This window comes from Hemitrygon akajei, chromosome 31 (genome assembly GCF_048418815.1).
Source record: "Hemitrygon akajei chromosome 31, sHemAka1.3, whole genome shotgun sequence".
NCBI classification, from domain to species: domain Eukaryota; kingdom Metazoa; phylum Chordata; class Chondrichthyes; order Myliobatiformes; family Dasyatidae; genus Hemitrygon; species Hemitrygon akajei.
In genome coordinates this window covers 18,718,657-18,738,694 of record NC_133154.1, presented here as the reverse complement: position 1 = coordinate 18,738,694, position 20,038 = coordinate 18,718,657, and the positions used below count along the sequence as shown (strand labels likewise).

Sequence of the window (20,038 nt, the reverse complement as noted above, 5' to 3'; positions counted from 1 at the left end):
CCTACGTGTGGGAGGCACACTGTTTGGCGTGGGCTTTCAGGTGCACATCTCTTTGTCTCGGTGAGTTCGGTTCATAGCTCTCACACTGTAAATTGTCCATCTTGTAACATTGTTAACATGATTCAGGTAAATAATGTTTAATCGTACTTCTGCATTGTCATTCTTGCCCCATGGATACGTAACATTTTGGTAAGAAGGATCAAAACAAGAATGGTCCATTAAAGCAATTTTTGGGTTGAGCACATTTACCTATAGGAAATGACTTTGGCTACCCAGACTTCACATCTGAATGTGTATTGTGGATTTAATTTGGAGAGCTGCTCTGAACAATAGGCCCCTAAAAGCCGTGAATCCCAGACCAGACAATGCTGATTAAAATTCATTTGATGTCTGTGGTGTGGGTGCGAATCGGGAGGTGTAAAGTTTGTGTGTAGTTTCAGAGAAAGTATTGTCCATACATTGTAAATATGGGAGGCAGTCAAGACTCTTCAGATTCAGACCCCTCTCAGAAATGTCAATGTTTGCCAGCCGATACTGGCCCATAGGCTACAGTCTCCACTGAGATCACATAAGATTCTGCAAGGCAGCCATCGCTGTGGTGGAAGTCATGCCCAATGGTCTAACTGCAAACATCAAAAGACAGTCTGCTGGTTCTACTAGCAAGTAGGGCACCTCGAGAAAGCATGCTTGGCTAAGCAATGCACCATGAGAAAATAGCAAAATTCAACCATTAACTCCATGCAAGGAGACAGCCAGAGTGAAGTGGGCAGTATTTTCCAAACCCACGACGTGAGCCACCAAAACCAGCCTCCTTACTTGGTTACACTCAATGTGGACAACCAGCCCATGAAATTTAAGCTGGATACTGGGTCAGCTGTCTGTAAACGTATTATCCTTGCACCAGATTCAAAACTTACCATCGTCAAACTCAATTTCTGCAGCTACACTGGAGAGAGCACTGACATGTATGGTGTACTTAGTGGAAATGACTCACTGGGGGATTTCTTTCACTTATCTGTGCCTGTAGTCAGGGGAAGCCAACAACCTAACTTGCTGGGCAGAAATTGGATTAAAAAGATGCTATCGGTGCTGTCCTGCATCAATTGGGGCAAACCCTGTATTGAATTCTATTGCAAAGGTGGCAGCAGATTTTCCATGCTGACACTCCAGTACACAGTGGTCCGGCAGCTAAGTTCAAGGTTAAGGATAACTGCCAGCCGAAGTTTTACAAAGCCTATCCAGTGCCATATGCAGCAGGCCCAAAGGCAGAAGGACTTGATTGACAAGAGATTAGATCTCCTGCAACCAGCCATCCAATATGCAGCAGGCGAGAGGACACAAACAAAAATATGATCTGCACACCAGGCTGCGAATGTTTGATGCCAGAGACAAAGACTAACACACTCATCTCGCGGAAGGAAAACTGGTTACTGGCTGTCATCAGGGATTGTCACGGCTGAGTAGCAGAGCTTGAACTGACAGCCGACTTGTCTTTCCTGCTCTGTGGATACATAACACAATCCCAACAGGGATCTACAACCCCCACCTACTTCTGCACCCTCCTCCTATGTTTATACTTACTGGAAGCGTGTGCATCAGGACAATGATGTTAACAAATACAGAAAAAAATGAATATACAGTACAACCTGCATTCAAACAGCTGTTTGCACCTCGACCTCCAAAATCCAATCAGAACTTTAGACCCCAGACACATCACCCTCAGTATTGTTCGTTGTCACCCTAACCCATGGGCCCCAGCTCTATTTTCAATCCTTCACCCGCCCTCCATTCAACCAGGTCACCACTCACGTCCAGCTTTATGGTTTGCCTCAACTGCTCCCACCTCAATGAGCAACTACTCTTCATGTTGTCCTGCAGACAGGTGATGAATGGAGTGAGTGCTGAGAGTTTAACTGGAGCAGGTCCTTACCCAATAATAACGCCAGCAACACCAGCAGCAGCCACTTCTTCACATAGGGGACACACCTGGAGGGGAAAATACACGTCAGCAGACCCAGCCACTCAGTCCTGCTCCATTCTCGAAACACAACCATAAGTACCAGTGAGAGCAGGCTGCCCCACGGAGGTTGTACTGGTTACAGTAATACGGTGAGGGGGAGGTAGACGAGCGACATTGGTTTTGTTAACCAGTTAGAGGCAGGGAGTACGCACCTAGAGAGCGTGTAGACGTCAAGCAAGGAGACAGCTGTTGTTAACCGGTACCAGGACGTGCCCAACCACCAGTACATCATGGACAGAGCTTTACCTGAAAGATTTGGTGGTACATTATTAGACAACGTTCAACCCAGACGTTTCTGGTCACTGGATGGGGCAATTGCCCAGTCTTTCAGACATGAAAGCCCAGTTAAACTGTGGAACTGCAGCTAGCTAAAGGATTGTTTCCCTTTCTGTGGCTGTGAGAATCTGGGGGAGTTGATGAGCATGTGAAAGAGGACAGGTTGCAGGGAGATGAAAAGGACAATGGCACCAATGAGGCACATAGACCCAATGAGCTGAATGATCTCCTATGTCCGAAGTAAATATGATAAAGTAAATGGGAAAGAGAATGCCTCTTCCTGCCTGCCAGGAGACTTGCTTTTTGGCTGGGCTGTGCTCCCTCATACAGTGGGAGAGATGGCAGTGCATCTAATACTATCCCATAGCAACACAAACTGTGTAAAACTTGCCATGAACATATCCACCATTACATTGCACCCCAATTTCTAAAGGGCTTCCTTTGTTGTAACGCAAGTTAGTAGGTCCAAAAGTGGTCCTGTTCTTTCATCTCCCAAGTGCACATGGATAGCAATTCTGCAACTCAAACCAAGCCTCCCCGAGGAGTTATAATAGGGTTTGATTTGGGTTCAAGTAACTGAGCACTGACAGATGTCAGTCTGTCGTCTCCTGGCCCTCCAGTCTGCAAATCCAACTAACCAATCATTTCTGAATGGCTCAGAAGGAACACACTGCAGTGAGGTCAGAGCGCTTCCCACCAATTCAGGTTCCTTCCCGCATTGTCCCAGCAATTGCAGGCTGCTCTAACAGAACCTGCAAACACCAGTGGTTTAAGGAAAGAGCTTCACTAACAGGGAGACCCATTTGTCAGCAGGTCATCAGTTCACTTGGGGAAACTTTGGAAGCTTTGACCCAAAAGGATTAAGACAAGAAAAGAAAAATTTGCACCTGGAGACAGTACCGAGACCCAGCCCCAGAACCTGGAAACAGGAGAGGTCGCTGCAGGCTGTGAGGAACCTAGAGGGTGGGAAAGAACAGGAAGACGTCACCAAAGCAAACTTACCTCCAAATGGTTTATAACACTCAAGGGGCCACTTGGCCCAGAGCTTGTGCAACTGTTCATAAAGAAACTCAGCAGCTAATTAGCCTCTCAAACTGCCCCCCTGCCCCCAAATGCCCCACAGCCTCTCTCTCTCCCATCATCCAACTCATTCTTCCCCAGAACACCCAATAACCAATCCCCCTCCCCAAATACCCTCCAGTTCATCTCCCACTCTCCTCCATGACCCCATTCTCTTGAAACAACCACAGCCCCTCTCCCGAATCGCGCACTCCTCACAACGCCATCTCACTTCCTTGGAGGTCACAGTGGCCACTAAGCAAGGGATGGCACTTGTTCTAATAACTCTGTAAACATCCTCCCAACCCCATCCTCCAGTCAAAATTTCCCTTAGTTACTACATTCCTAAACAGAGCAGGATTAGCTTCAGACTCTCGAGCACATCGGAGAATAGCTAATATAGCTATTATTTAAAGAGGTACAAAGAAACCAGGATAGCATGACAGTGGTGGGTACGCGTTGGGATTCACCAGCAATAACAGAGTGCCTGGTGAAGACTGATATGATCAGATACATGGACTCATGAAAAGGAAATAATTCTTAACAAGCCTACAGGAGAAGTTTAAGCATGAAACTTGCAGAGTAGACGAGGGGATGTAGGGCATTTGGACTTTCAACAGGATCTCACACAAGAGATTGGTTACAAAATTAAAACACTTGGGATTGAGGACAAGTACTGATATCAACAGGGAACTGGCTGATGAGCAGGAATAAATGGGCCCCTCTCCCCCCAAATGACAGGTCTCTTATGCAAGGAAGGGTGTTCTTGCTGGGGGAGGAGGGCCGTGCAGTGAAGGAACATCTGACCGATTTCTGGTTTCAGCAAAACTGAAGAGAAATTGAGTTAGAGGACTGAGATGAGAAGCTGTGGGATCTTCTACCACAGAAAGCATTAAATAATTTCAAGAAAAAGGCATAGTTCATAACACTAAAGGAACTAAAGGACATGGGAAGAAAGCTGGAACAGGGGATTGATGTGGTTGATTATCCATGATCACATGGATTGGTGGAGGATGTTTAAATGACTAACTCCTACCATTTTCTACTCCTACTATTTATCTTGTGTGCCTTCCTGGCAGCAAAGGTCATGTCATCCCCACCCAGGGCAACTAGACTGGGCCAATCCCCAGGGGTGGGTTTGCAAGCAGTGAGTCTGACCTACATCACACAGTAGAAAGCAATGGTCACCTACAAACAAAAGACTTGCCAATCACCCCAGCTTCAAATCCCCAGCGTCAATACCAGGGACTCACCAGTCTCCAAAAGTTCAATGTGACCTTAGGGGAATACAAGTATAGGGCAGAGGTTCAGCCTTTCACATAGGAACCCACCTCATGATTGGCAGATAGAATTCAACCCGGAAAAGTTTTAAGTGATTCATTTTGGAAGGTTGAATTTGAAGAAAGAATAATGTCAGGACTCGGCAGTAAGGAGGTATAGAGGGATCTTGGGGTCCATTTGAGGACCAAGTTACCAAGCAAGTTGATTGGGTTAAGGTGGTGTATGGTGTGTTGGCCTTCGTTAGTTGGGGGATTGAGTTCAAGAGTTCAACACATAAGCCTTATAAAACTCTGGCTAGACCACATGGAATATTGTGTTCAGTTCTGGATGTTTCACTATAGAAAGGATGTGGAAACTTTAGTGAGGGTGTAGAGGAAATTTATCAGGATGCTGCCTAGACTAGAAGGCATGTCTCATGAAGACATTGCGCAATCTAGAGCTTTTCTCTTTTGAGCAAAGGAGGATGAGAGGTGACTTGATAATGGTGTACAAGATAAGAGGCGCAGATAGAATGGATAGGCAGGAATACTCTCCCAGGGTGGAAATGGCTAATACAAGGGGGCATAATTTTAAGGTGATTGAAGGAATGTACCGGGGGGGGGGGGGGGGGAAGGAAGAGATGTCAGAGGCAAGTCCTTTACACAGAGTGATGGGTGTGTGGAAAGCCCTGCCAGGGATGGTGGTAGAGGCCGATACACCAAGGTCATTTAAAAGACTCTTGATAGGCACGTGGATGATAGAAAACTATAGAATTATGTAGGAGGGAAGGGTTAGATCGATCTTAGAGTAGGTTAAAAGTTCAGCACAACATTATGTGTCAAAGGGTCTGTAAAGTAAAACTCTGCAACATCTTTCCAATATGTCATCTCTCGATGAGTCAAAATTCTCAACCTCATCCAGAGAAAAACAGCTGGCTTGTTCATCATTTAGTCCCTCTCTTCCTCCCCAGAGTGCTACTGATATTATGACAGGAGCACTTGCAATAGACAAGATGCTCGGCAGCAGCTCCCAAAGCATCTGGAAGGACTGGAAAGAGTATTATCTGCAGATGAGGCACCATCCCGTCTCCTCCATCTATTACCAGACTTCCAATTATCAAATACACGAAGAAACAAACAGTGCTCTCGCCAACAAACAAACTGCAAACTTTCAACCTATTTCCTGTGTTAGCTGTCAACCAGAGAAAGACTGCTAAAAGAAGCTTGTCGCCGAGGTATACAGACCTCTGCTGGAGCTGTCAACAAGCTCCCAACTAACATAGTGATCATAGCTGTCAAAAGCAAAAAAAAAGACACACACATGCATTGTTTTTTGGATTACTGGTCATCATTAACACCATCACTGCCATCTCCCTCTGCATTTCACCATGTAGCTGTATGCACAAATAGGTAAGATTATTGAAAGTATGATGTGTTTCACACCAGGATTTACAGATCAAGGCATAAAAACAAAGAAAGGTTTGTTTATTTAATTTTTTTTAAAATTGAGAGCTGTGTAGACTAGTGGCTGGGCCAAGTAGGAGCCGCGTGGTGCTCCACACATGGAAGGATTTCAAGCCTAGGAAAAGACTCAGATAACTGGAATAACAGGAAGGAGCACTTTGGAAAAGTTAAGAATATTTTCCTCGGAATGAGGTGACCTACTAAAGGTTTACATAATTGTAAAGTTATGAAAGAGAAAATGTCTCACTGCAAAGTGATCAGCAACCATAGAGTCAGGAGCTGATACTGTTAGTAATTTTAAGTAGACAGATATACTTGGACAAAAACTGGAGACCTCTGAACTAACTGCTCCCTAGCAGAGTGGGGATGGCTTTCCTCTCCCCAGTTAATGGGTTCTAGGAATGGGGTAATTTGTTATCCCGCCAAAACTCTGTGAATGAGCAATAATCAAAGTGGGAGGGTGGGGAGACAAACGTTCATGTGCAGTGGGTGAAGTCCATGGAAGGCATCTCTCAAAAGTGATGGTGTTTAATGAAAAGTGGAAGCAAGGTGAAGGGCTCAAGCTTGAGAGGGGCATGCCTGTTCACTGCTGACCCTTTGAGAGCGTTGTGGCAGGACTGGTACATGAAAGGCAGGGTGTTTACCCACACACTTGGCTTTGTGGTTCAGGTCTGTACTGAAGAATCTCGCTCAGCTTTGGCACCGAGGAGAGATGTTTGTTATCACTTTGTGTCTCTTTATTAAGTTAACAAAGCCAGACCAAAGCCATGATCATTATTCACTTCCCAGATGGGAGACTCAAACATTTTTCTGCATTTACCAAGACAGTTAGTACATGGCTCTTAGGATCAGTAGTTCAGATAGTGACCACACCAAACAGTGAACTAACTAACACCACAATGTGCAGTAGATCACAGTGACCTGCATCAACGTGGCCAAACACAGTCTTAAAGTCTACAAATAACAAAATTGGGTGCCTCTGTGAAAGGGTCCACCAACATGGGAAGATCAGGGCTGCACTGTTTAAATATTTCCCCATCAGGAGCTGAATGGAAAGATTGTCCACCAGTGCACTACCCCTGCCGCCTGCTGATTGACTGCTCGAAACAACAAGTTACTCCCAATGGATGTTCGAACAAAGGAATGGCCATTCGAGTCCACCCACACTCAGCCCCACCCCACCTCAGCAACAGGCTGCCCACCCCCCACCCGAGTTAAAAACAATCGCAGTTCAATCACAAATGGCCAAACCTCCCTTGCATCCATTCCATAGTGTCCCCCCCCCCCCCCGAAAATGTAGCATCTAATGTACTTTCAGATAGGGATGTGGAGGGGTGGGGCGCAGGATAGAGGACAGAGAGATACAGATTGTTCTATTTACCCAGATGCTCATCCTCTGAGGAGTAACCAGATGTTGAAGATGTGTAGATATCCGAAGGAGCTTGAGATTTTGGCAGAATCGCAGTCCTAAAGCCATTTGCTCTCTTTACCGTCCCAGATAGCCCTTCGTAATTGTCCTCAAAGGTAGGCACACCTTTAGGTTAGAAACATCACACAAGTTACCAAACGAAATCATTTCAAGAAATCACTCACCTCCCAGTCACTACAGCCCAAGGTCAGTAATCTCTTGCAATCACAAGCTACCAGAACCTGTCAGTCCAAGGCCTCCTCTACTGCCACGATGAGGCCGCACTCAGGTTAGAGGAACAGTTTATAGGAAGCCTCCAACCTGATGGCATGAACATGGATTTCTCGAACTTCCAGTAATTGCCCCACACTCACCATTCCCATCTCTCACATCTGCTTACCTGCCCATCACCTCACTCAGGTGCTCCTCCCCCTTCCCTTTCTTCCATGGCCTTCTGTCCTCTCCTATCAGATTCCCCCTTCTCCAGCCCTTTATCTCTTTCACCAATCAACTTCCCAGTTCTTTACTTCACCTCTCCCCCCTCCCGGTTTCACTACCAACTCCTACCTTTTACTTCTTCCTTCTCTCCTCCCAGCTTCTTACACTGACCTCATTTCTTTCCCCCCCAGGTCTGATGAAGTGTCACAGCCCAAAATACTGACTGTTCACTCTTTTCCACAGATGTTGCCTGGCCTGAGTACCTCCAGCATTTTGTGTGTATTACTTTCACAGTCTACATATTGTACCCAGTTTTGGACTATTTACTATTGCAGACAACTCTTCTGCCAGTCTTCCTCACAGTGTCATGCAATAATCGCACAGCAGCTGTTATAAGGCAAGGCAGTATGCTGGTACAGCTCAGTATGTTGTGCAGCAACTGTGGGTGGGGAAGAACTGTTGACATTTCAGATCAAATCCCTGCATCAGTACTAAGCGTGGAGAGGGAAGATGACCGGTATAAAGAGGGGATAGTGGTGAGACAGGGACCTGCAGCAACTGAAGGACTGAGGATAGTGTTGGGGTTAATTCGAGACTGCCATTACAGGTCAGGAGTGGCTCACGTAACACACATAATGTTAGGAGGCCGGGATGCGAGGGAGGGGGGAGCGAAACTGGGGACCCCGCTACACTGATACTATTAGTGTCACGCGATTCAGTAAACAAAAGAAACAGGTAACTCGTGAGCATATGGCTGCGGGCCAATAAGATGGACACAAGTGCCCGATATTACCTAATATGTAGCGGGGGGTGTGCTGGGGGGAAAAGGGGTATAAATAAGAGCAGATTGTAAGGGGAAAACAGAACGCCTTCTCCAGCGACTCCGTGGATTCGCTGTGCCAGTTACGAATTCTGCAATAAAGCCACGTTTTGCTATATTCCGGTGTTAGTTGTCTCTCTTCCTAAAAGAACACAGGGCAGAATTTCAAGCCCAACAATAGGTAATGGATAATGGGCAGATGGAACCAGGGAGAGGGGAGCAAGTTGGTGCAAGCTAGGACAGCAATAAGCAGAAGCACAAAGGCTGGAGTCTGATAAGTAAGGAAGGTGATGATGGGAACCGTTAGGAGAAAGATGAATGGCTGATGAACACAACCAGACTGAGGTAAGGGATATGAGCTGGTGAGTGAACAGATGGATGGAACCAGCAAGACCACAGGGAGTATTGGAGTATAAAAGTATAAATTTTGCTGTGTAACCAAAACTATGCAGTTTTGAAACTTGCTATTTGATATGCATGTACTCAATTTAGTAGGAGAATGAAATCTTAAGAATGTAGAAGACAATGGTGTGTTAATGAGAGGTAACTAAGAGATGTAGATTAGAACATGATTAAGTCAATTGGTAGAAACAATGGTGGCAAGATGTACGTGTGGTACGTGTGATACGCAACTATAGACCGATTACATATGCTAATGCAACTGGACCAGGAGATTGCTATAAAAAATGCTGTGTTCGAGGATCGGGGGGCAATCAGCGACTAGCTCAATGACTGTCTCAGCCTTGATTTGCAAATTAAAGTTTAATACTTCTTGAAGAATCTTCTGCGTCTCCTGGTCATTTGTGGAGCACGAGAAACCACGACAAAAGGAGCAGTGTGAAAATGTGTGATGGGCTAGAAGACCAGGGGATAGAAGCTATGATCTTTGATATGCACAAGTGAAAATAGAAGGGCATTCAGAACTTTAACCTGCAGCAAAGTCTATAAAGGGTTTCTCAGAAGAGGTGGCTGAGGAAAGGCTCTTGGACTTCAAACCTATGCCAGGTTTTGGAACTGTTTCCAGTGAGAGAGGGTTGGACGATCAAGGGCCAAAATTTCTGATGAGCAGAGTTGGATGCTGAAGTTACACAAGGAGAACTGTGCAGGCCACAGGCAGGTGTGGGAGATACTGTCTAGGACACTGATCCTCCTTCCAAGGACTGAGAGGAAACAGGAAGGGCTGTAGTCAGACAGCTCTTTCAAAGTGGGTCGGGCCGAATGGCCTGTTATTTTTGCTGGACTGTACTTTGAGAATCAATCCTCAGTGATGTTGTAGCTTCAGCTCACTGGATCTGTACTGACCACCAATCAACCATTTGTACACTAACCCCACATTGCAATTAACTCTCCCCCCCCCCCCCCCCCCCACACACACACACAGATTCTACCACTCACCTCCATTCTAGGAACAATTTACAGCAATCAATTCACCCATCAACCTGCAGGTCTCTGTGATGGGAGTGGAAATCCCAGAATATCCAGGGGAAACAGGTCAGGGACAATGTGCTAACTCCACACAGGCACTAGCAGCAGCCAGACTCTCTAGCTCTCCTCTACTGCCCACCCCCCACCCACTATTTAGTTTCAGAACAAAAGCTGTTCAGTAGCTGTAAAGATTTCCACGGTGCAAGAGTGCCCAGCTACTCATATCACTATCTCCCAGGGACACATACCAACTGGCTCAGGCTCCTGCCAGCTGGAAATGCTGGCAAATTGCTGAGAGTGTGTGGAAGCGTTGCTGACATGACTGGCAAAGCTGCTCTGACTGTTCACTGAACTGTTGGATGTTGAACGCTTGATGCCAGGTGCAGATACAAGTCCCGAGCGCTTACTGTTTGACTTTCTCTTGGATAACCTGCAACGATAAAGGACATTAATTGAGAATGCAGGCAGAGCAGTACTGAGAAACACCTACATCCCAGAGAAACAGGATACTGCATCCTGAAATACAGCGGTTGTTGTTACAAGGGTAATGAGGCAGTCACTATGTACAAGTCCCATGACAGCTGGAAAGCAAATAGCCAGTCTGATTACAGGCTAAGGACGAGTGGCCAAGAACACAGGCTCCAAAAACGGTCAAGGTCATCAGGATTGCTGCTGAGCACTGCTCAGGTGTTTGGGTTTGCACAGTTGGAAGAATCCAGTTCTTAAAAGACTTATGATACAAGAGGCCATTCAGCCCATCCCTGCCAGTTGAGTGAAAGGAACAGAGCCCAAATCCACTATCCCAACAACACCCTGCAGGCCACACTTCTACAAGTGCATAATCGAAACACACTGAGGATTTCTGCCTTCATCACCCTTTGAGATGTGGTCACATCCCATCACCTTCTGAGGACAAGCGTTCCCCCCACCTCCTCTCTAACCCTACTACCAAATACATTAGATTCCTGTTCCTTGTTTTTTTAAACCCCCTTATGCTATAGGAAATAGGTTCTTCCTATGTGCTCTATCCCCACGGCATCATCATTTTACACCCCTCAATCTAGTCTCCTCTCAGTCTGTATTTCAAAGTAAATTTTCCACCTTTCATTCACAGCTGTAACCTTCCTGTTCTAGCAAAGTCCTCGTAAATCTCCTCTGCACTGTCTCCAACACTTTTTTTTTTACTGAGTTAAGTATTGTATGTAATTAGTTTTGCTACAACAAGTGTATGGGACATTGGAAAAAAGTTGAATTTCCCCATGGGGATGAATAAAGTATCTATCTATCTATCTTTAATGTGATGGTCGCACTGTATGCAATACTCAAGCTATAGAGCAAGTATTATACCCAGTTCCAGTGTAATCTTGTGCACTTCTGCTAATGAAGCATCCCGTGCAGCTTCTGATCTGCAGATGGACACTCCGAGGTCCCTCTGTTCCTCCCAGTTATTGTACCTCATACACCTCCTTAGTACATTAACTCATGCTTTGCCAGATCAAATTACATTTGCTTCTTTCCTGCCCCAATGATCGGAGGGTCTACATCTGCCTGCAGTTCTAAAGCCTTCCTCCTCACCATCAACTACGTGGACAATTTGTGTAACATCTGAAAACTTCATCACATCCCATACATTTATGCCTGAATCATGGAAGTACATTTCACACAGCTAGGGAATGAATCTCTAGCACAACTAACACAACCTCACCATCACTGAACACCCAAAATTACCTGTTTAGAATCCAATTTGCCTTTCTCCCTTGGGTTCTTCAACAAATCCAGGCTCACTGTTTCTAATTAATCCCTTCCTTTTTAAGTGAACAGGCTTTACACTGGCCTTTCAAATTTATCCCAATAAATTGTTCATTGCTCAAGGAGGTCATAATCAGGTTAGTTTTCTAACTTTGTAAAATTCTGGTTTTAAATGTTAGCATCCTCAAACCCTCTAGCATCACTGCTAGATCCAGACTGCACTCAGAATCTCTATACCTACCCTTCAGAACCTCTGCAATCTCCTCCCTCACCTTTTTCAACGTCCTGAATTACTTCATCTGGGCCTGACGATTCATCCACTGTCGAAGCTGAAAACTCCTTAATACTTTTCAAACATGAGAATATCTGCAGATGCTGGAAATCCAAAGCAACACACACACAAAATTCTGGAGAAACTCTGCAGGTCAGGCAGCATCTATGGAAAGGAGTAAACAGTCGACGTTTTGGGTCAAGACCCTTAGATCTTGAACTGAAATGTCAACTATTTTGTGTATGTCAACTATTTACTCTTTTCCATAGAGCTACCTGGCCTGCTGAGTGTCTTAACACACTTGAGATTTTACATTCATTCACCTCACACCATCAGCATCTTCCTCCTTTCTTGTGAAGCCGGTCACATAATCTTCATCGACCTTCCTTGTATCCTCTGCACAAAAAACACCTTTGGATTTTCTTTGCTAAATAGTTTCATACACTCCCTTCTTTCCTAATTTCCCTCCTTTATTGAGCTTTCTGTTGAATCTTGTCAGAAGCTTTCCTCCTCTCCTTAACCTACCATCTATGTATCTTTTCCTCAGAACTCTAGTTTAGCAATTCACCCTTTTCCTTCATGGGAACAGGTATACCCTGAACTCTTTGAATCTCCTACAGTGCCTCCCTTTGCTCCGAGACTGATTCGCCTTTGAGAAGCTGCTTCCACTCTGCTTTTGCTAAATTACTTCTGTTGAATGCAGTTGGCTTTGCCTCAAGTAATAGCCCAGTGAAGCTTACAAATGTGTTACAAATGACATAGGAACATAACGTAGGCTTGCTAGAAATGCTGCAAGCCATATTAAATTACTGTGCACTGCTGCACTTTAAAAACAAAACTCTTTGCTATCTAGCTTCAGCCCCATGGACTTTCAATTTTGAACCTCTGGTGCTGGCCATTTCCCAATACACCTCCCCCCCCCCCCCCCACCCCACCCCACCAAACCATATCCTACTCATCGATTGAACTTGGCTGCTTCAAGTAAGCGCACTCTGCCTCCATCCCTTTCCTTTCATCTTTTCCAAATATACTCCTGCCAGCTGTTCAGCTGCCTCTCTCACTGCACCTTCCTCCTGTAACATTCAGTGTAGCAGAATGAATCCATTCTCCTTTCAAAGATAGTTCTCATCCCACCAATTACCTCCTGTAACTTTATTATTCCTGATCAGGGCCTCACCCTGTCCTTCAGTCATTTATGTACTTCGCATTCACACCTAATTTATCTTCATCCTTTTCCATAACTGGGCTCAATACAGAAAAATGTTGACATCTCTCTCCCCCTTCACCCCTCTCCCCACTCCCCAACAATCCTGCCTCCTTCCAAACCTCATTTCCCAGATTTACTTTGCTCTTCTAAACTGGAGAACTCATTCCAGGAACTAAAATAAGGAGACGATCCCGGTCAAGACAAGAAAGATGCCATAGGTCACTGGATTGAAGTCCAACATCCCCAATTTAGACCTGCCCACAATTAGCACAATGGTCACCATGAACCAGGCATCTCAAAACTTAGAAGGGCACACTGGTGTCCAATAAGAAGATAAGAAGCAGGAGTAGGCAGTCTGGCCCGTTGAGCCTGCTCCACCCCATTCAATAAGATCATGATTGATCTGACCATGGACTCATCTCCACCAACCTGCCTTTTCCCCCATAACCTTTAATTCCCCTACTACGCAAAAATCTATCCAGCCTTGTCTATTTACTGAGGTAGCCTCCACTGCTTCATTGGGCAGAGAATTCCACAGATTCATCACCCTCTGGGAAAAGCAGTTCCTCCTCGTTCATCTCCATCCTAAATCTACTCCCCCAAATTTTGAGGCTATGTCCCCTAGTTCTAGTCCCACCTACCTGTGGAAACAACTGTCCTGCCTCTATCTTATCCATCCCTTTCATAATTTTATATGTTTCTATAAGATCTCCTCTCATTCTTCTGAATTCCAGTGAGTACAGTCCCAAGCGACTCAATCTCTCCTCATAGTCTAAACCCCTTCATCTCTGGAATCAACCTGGTGTACGCCTCGGCAATGCCTCCAAAGCCAGTACATCCTTCCTCAAGTATATCAGAAAGAAGGTTGACAGGAACAACACCGCAGGAGGGACATCATTCCACGTCACACACCTTCCACACACCATAGGCAACTCATGGCCAGACACAAAAGAAAACACAACAATGGAAACCTTAACTAAATTGAAGGACTGAAGGCCCAGAACTGTGCAACAAAGCCAAGCGTTCTGCTAAGAGAGCTGTATGTCACACCTTAACCCACAGCCACTGGAGGCTCCATGCAGCATTATTACAGACCCCAGCAGACATACATCACTCCATTCCAAGGAGCAATAAACTGTACCATTACCATTGTAACCACATCTGCAGAAAGAACTGATCACTGAACTAACTAGCACAGTTCAATACCAGGCACAGATTGCTGTGCAGTGACCCACAAGTCCCAAAATTTACAAAAAGTTTAACACCCCAGTGTGCCATGAGAGAACAAACAGTCTACAAATAGGTGATTGTGAGAGCAGAACAAAGAGGAGAGTGAATTTGGTTATGTTTTCTTCTCGAACCTCCCTGTGGTTTTTGACCATCCACAAAGCTGCAATGTTCACAACACAATCATAAGTATAGGCTCCACTGTCAGATAATATTGAGTTGCAGGGCTTCAGAGAAAACGCTTCATTACGTAAACAAAGTATGGAACTAAACAGTCCTTGTGTCTGAGGGAACTTGTTTACTTACACACAGCATTTCATGTCTTTGTACAACAACAGCACAGGTGGACGTTTGAAATCTGCATTTTCCCACCTGAGAGGTAACCCCTTTGTGAACACACTGGAACTGACTGCCCTCTTGAAAACTCACAGTAAGTGATTACCACATAGAATGCAAGTCACAGTTATGAATCTATACATAAAGTTTAAAGAAAATTTAACCATTTAAAACGTAAATTAAAATGTCACCATATACAACCTTGAGTTTCATTTTCTTGTGGGCATACTCAATAAATCTATAGAATATAACAGAATCAATGAAAGACCACCCAACTAGGGCATTCAACCAGAGTGCAAAAGACAACAAACTGTGCAAATACAAAAAGAATTAATAATAATAAAAATAAATAAACAATAAATATTCAGAACATGAGACGAAGAGTCCTTGCAAGTGAGTCCATTGGTTGTGAGAACATTTCAATGATGGGATAAGTGAAGTTAAGTAAAGTTATCCCCTTTGCTTCAAAACCCTGATGGCTGAGGGGTAATAACTGTTCCTGAACCTGGTGATTTGAGTCCTGAGGCTCTTGTACCTTCTTCCTGAGGGCAGCAACAAGAAGAGAGCATGTCCTTGGTGATGGTGCGGGTCCCTGATGATGGATGTTGCTTTCCTGCAACAGCATTTCATGTAGATGGGCTCAATGGTTGGGAAGGCTTTACCCATGATGGACTGGGCTGTATCCACTACTTGTTGCCAGATTTTCCAGTCGAGGTGTTTCCGTATTAGGCTGTGATGCAGTCAATACACTCTCCACTACACATTCATAGAAGTTCGTCAAAGTTTTAGACGTCATGCCAAATCTCTGCAAACTCCTACAGAAGTAGATGTGCTGCTGTGCTTTCCTTGTAATTGTACTTGCGTGCTGAGCTTTAAGAGCTAAAGGCTGATTTGCTCAAGTCAAAAGGAGAAAGTGGGAATACGAAACCTAACCATATAACAATTACAGCACGGAAACAGGCCATCTCGGCCCTTCTAGTCTGTGCTGAACACTTACTCTCACCTAGTCCCACCTACCTGCACTCAGCCCATAACACTCCATTCCTTCCCTGTCCATAAACCTATCCAGTTTTTTTTTAAATGCCAAAATCGAACCTGCCTCTACCACTTCTACTGGAAGCTCGTTCCACACAGCTACCACCCTCTGAGTAAAGAAATTCCCCCTCGTGTTACCCCTAAGCTTTTGCCCCTTAACTCTCATGTCCTCTTGTTTGAATCTCCCCTACTCTCAATGGAAAAAGCCTATCCACGTCAACTCTATCTATTCTCCTTATAATTTTAAATACCTCTATCAAGTCCCCCCTCAACCTGCTATGCTCCAAAGAATAAAGACCTAACTTGTTCAACCTTTCTCTGTTGACATCTTTCCTATAATTCGGTGACCAGAACTGTACACAATATTCCAAATTTGGCCTCACCAATGCCTTGTACAATTTTAACATTACATCCCAACTCCTATACTCAATGCTCTGATTTACAAAGGCCAGCATACCAAAGTTTTCTTCACCACCCTATCCACATGAGATTCCACCTTCAGGCAACTATGCACCATTATTCCTAGATCACTCTGTTCTACTGCATTCCTCAATGCCCTACCATTTAAGAGTAGGCTACAATTTTAATGACCAATATGGCTTTACTTTTAAAACAAATCTATCAGAGCCACAAAGACACTGCGGTTGAGGAAGGGTAATCTGAGCAGTCACCACAAGTCAACCTCACAGAATCAGTAGCTTGATCTCTCCCCACCCAAAGGGAAGGACAGAATCAGTAGCTTGATCTCTCCCCACCCAAAGGGAAGGAAAATACATGGGATTCAGATCAAAGCCTACAAGAGGGAGAAGGCAGCATTGATAACCTAGTGTCAGTGGCTCATTAAGGTGATTGTGATTTCTCATCATCTAAAGAGAACTGACCACTTCTCTGCTATAGATCGTCCATCTGTTATGTTAGCTCCGAGTATCAATGCCTGACCAGCTGAGCTGTTACCTCTGCCTCTACCCTCTCTCTCCTCTACCTCAGAGCTTTAGTTTCTTTGTTCATGTTCTCTTCAAAATCCTCATGAACCTAATCAACTAGATGCATCAGCAATACGTTATCCTTAATGAAGTGCGATTTTACCATCACAAGCAGCCATGCATCAACTCACTGTACAGTCACGGGGTGGATGAACCATGTTTTTACTAGAACTAGGCCCCAGTTACACTGCTTGGCATATTGAACTGACTTTATTTCTTACATCCTTCACATACACGAGGAGTAAAAATCTTTATGTTACGTCTCCATCTAAATGTGCAATAATAGTAACTTATGATAATTTATAATAAATAAAGCAGTCAATGTAATATAGAATACACTCAAGTCAGCGTGAGTTCATCAGTCTGATGGCCTGGTGGAAGAAGCTGTCCCGGAGCCTGTTGGTCCTGGCTTTTATGCTGCGGTACCATTTCCCGGATGGTAGCAGCTGGGATAGATTGTGGTTGGGATGGCTTGGGTCCCCAGTGATCCTACGGGCCCTTTTCACACACCTGTCCTTGTAAATGTCCTGAATCATGGGACGTTCACAACTACAAATGCGCAGGGCTGACCGCACCACTCTCTACAGAGTCCTGAGATTAAGGGAGGTACGGTTCCCATACCAGGCAGTGATGCAGCCAGTCATCCTATTATTCGAGGAAGTGGGGCTCTCTCTTGCTTTTCAGCAAGGTGACAGCTGCCTCTCCCAAGTTAACAGCCTTAGACCACAGTAAAACTCCAGCTCATCCTGCTAAGACCACAAAGGAACGTTAAAGCAGTGGAAGACTACAAGACATAGGAGCAGAATTCAGCACAACGAGTCTGCTCTAACATTCAACCTTGCTGACTTATTATCCCTCTCAACCCCATTCTCCTGCCTTCTCCCCATAAACTTTCACACCCTTACTAATCAAGAACCTATCAACCTCCACTTCAAATATATCCAGACTTAACCTCCATAGCTGTCTAAGGCAATGAATTCCACAGATTAATCACCTTTTGGGTAAAGAAATTTTTCCTGATCTGTTTTAAAGGGACGTCCTTGTATTCTGAGGCTGTGTCCTCTGGTCCCAGACTCCCCCACTATTAGAAACATCCTCTCAACACCCGCTGTACCCAGGCCTTTCAATATTCAATAGGTTTCAATGAGATCCCCCATCATTCTTCTAAGCTCCAGCAAGTACAGGCCCAGAGCCAACAAACACTCCTTAAACATTAACGCTTTTATTCTCAGGATCATAAGGGGTCCAAAACTGCTCAAAATACTTAAAATTGCTTTAAGACAAAGGGGAAACAGACAGAATTAACGTCAGGTTGGAAGAGCAATACCTTGTAATCCATCTGGGTAGCCTCCAACCTGTTGACATGAACATCGATTTTTCGAACTTCTGGTAATTGCCTCCCATCCTCTCCTTCACCATTTCCTTTTCTTGTTTCCCTCTCCCACTTTCCCTTCTTACCTACCCATCACCTTTCTCTGATGCTCCTCCCCCTTCCCCTTCCTTCCATGGTCTTCTGTACTCTCCCATCAGATTCCAGCCCTTTAGCTCTTTCACCAATCAACTTCCCAGCTCTTCACTTCATCGCCTCCCCCTCTCCTGGTTTCACCTATCACTTGCCACCTTGCATTTATTCCTCCCCCACTTCCTTTCCGGTCCCGATGAAAGGTCTCAGCCCAAAACATCGATTATTTACTCTTTTCTATAGATGCCTACTGGCTTGCTAAGTTCCTCCAGGGTGTCTGTGTGTGCATGTGCATTGCTTTGGCCTATATCAAATCTTCCCTTCCTGGGGGAAGATCCTTGAGAAATTCATTTTCAACCAACTCAAAAACTTTCTGAATGGGAACAATACTCTAGAAAAGTGTCAAGTCAGGTTTTAGAGCAATCCACAGTACGGAGATGGCCCTCACCAAAACCTTAGGCCCAGCACTGCTGCCAGAGTCCCAGTTCTAATTCTTCTAGATCTAAATGCTGCCTTTAACACAACTGACCACAACACTTTCCTAGATTGTCTTGAGAACTGGATTGACCTCTCTGGTAGTGCCCTTAATTGGTTTCGTTCATATACCTAGGAGAGAATCCTTTTGTCCACTTGGAGAGTAATCTTCTAAGTGAGACAATGTACCTTCTGGTGTTGCTCAGGGAAGCTGTCTCTTCTCCTTATACATACTCCCCTTAGGAGACATCATTTAAGAGCATAAACTTGATTTACAGTCATCTAGATGACACACAATTGCATAGCTCTATTAAACCTGATGATGATAACACCTTTTCTTATCTGACTTCTGGTATGGCTCCAATAACTTCATAGAACTAAATAAAGATTAAACTGAAATACTTTAGATTGGTTCCAAAGCCAAAAGCGATAAACTTCTCGATAAACTTAAGAACTTGGCTCTCCTTGTAAAAATCAGAAGTTACAAGCCTGTGCTTTATCCTTTACTCAGATTTGAATTTTAAATCCCACATAAAGAAAGTGACCAGTGCAGCATTTCCACACGGGAAGTCCGTTTCTGTCACGTAAAGATACTGAGAACTAATTTATGTCTTTATATCAAATAGATTAGATTACTGCAGTGCATTTTGTACTGGTCTTCCAAAGCAGTTTTTCAGAATGCTACTGTTAGACTTTTAATTGAAACCAGGATGGGGGAACATACCACTCCTATACTAGCCACTCTGCATCTTTTAGAATTGATTTTAAAAGTTCTCTTACTTGTTTTTAAAGCTCTTAATGGCCTAGGACCAAAGTACAACACAGAATCATCTTTGTCTTATAATCCTGCTTGAGCTTTCGGGTCTTCTTCCACCAGTCTCTTAAATTTAAACAATTTCCCTCAAAAGCTAATTGGCAAGTCAGGTTTTTGAACTACGCTCCTAAACTCTGGGATTCAATAGCTAAAACCGTACAGGGTATAGACCCAGTTGACACTTTCACACGCCAGCTCAAAACCTATTTAAATTTGCTTTCAAACAATGTCTTTGCCTTTTATTTTCATGTTTTATTTTTTAATTTTTTTTCATATTTCTACTTTTATACCATTGTACAGCAACTTGAACT

The 20,038-nt window shown here is 44.4% G+C and overlaps 1 protein-coding gene across 3 annotated transcripts in view; it reads right to left on the bottom strand.

Moving 5' to 3' along the window:
- sun2 (Sad1 and UNC84 domain containing 2) overlaps positions 1 to 20,038 on the bottom strand; it is an 82,267-nt gene that overhangs the window by 29,088 nt on the left and 33,141 nt on the right. For all 3 annotated transcript variants that reach the window (XM_073033534.1, XM_073033533.1, XM_073033535.1), the window contains 5 exons: positions 10,418 to 10,599; positions 7,460 to 7,612; positions 3,184 to 3,252; positions 2,173 to 2,266; positions 1,931 to 1,986 (listed from right to left, as the gene is read on the bottom strand). In XM_073033534.1, coding sequence (XP_072889635.1) covers positions 1,931 to 1,986; positions 2,173 to 2,266; positions 3,184 to 3,252; positions 7,460 to 7,612; positions 10,418 to 10,599 — 554 coding nt within the window. The remainder of the gene's footprint in view (positions 1 to 1,930; positions 1,987 to 2,172; positions 2,267 to 3,183; positions 3,253 to 7,459; positions 7,613 to 10,417; positions 10,600 to 20,038) is intronic.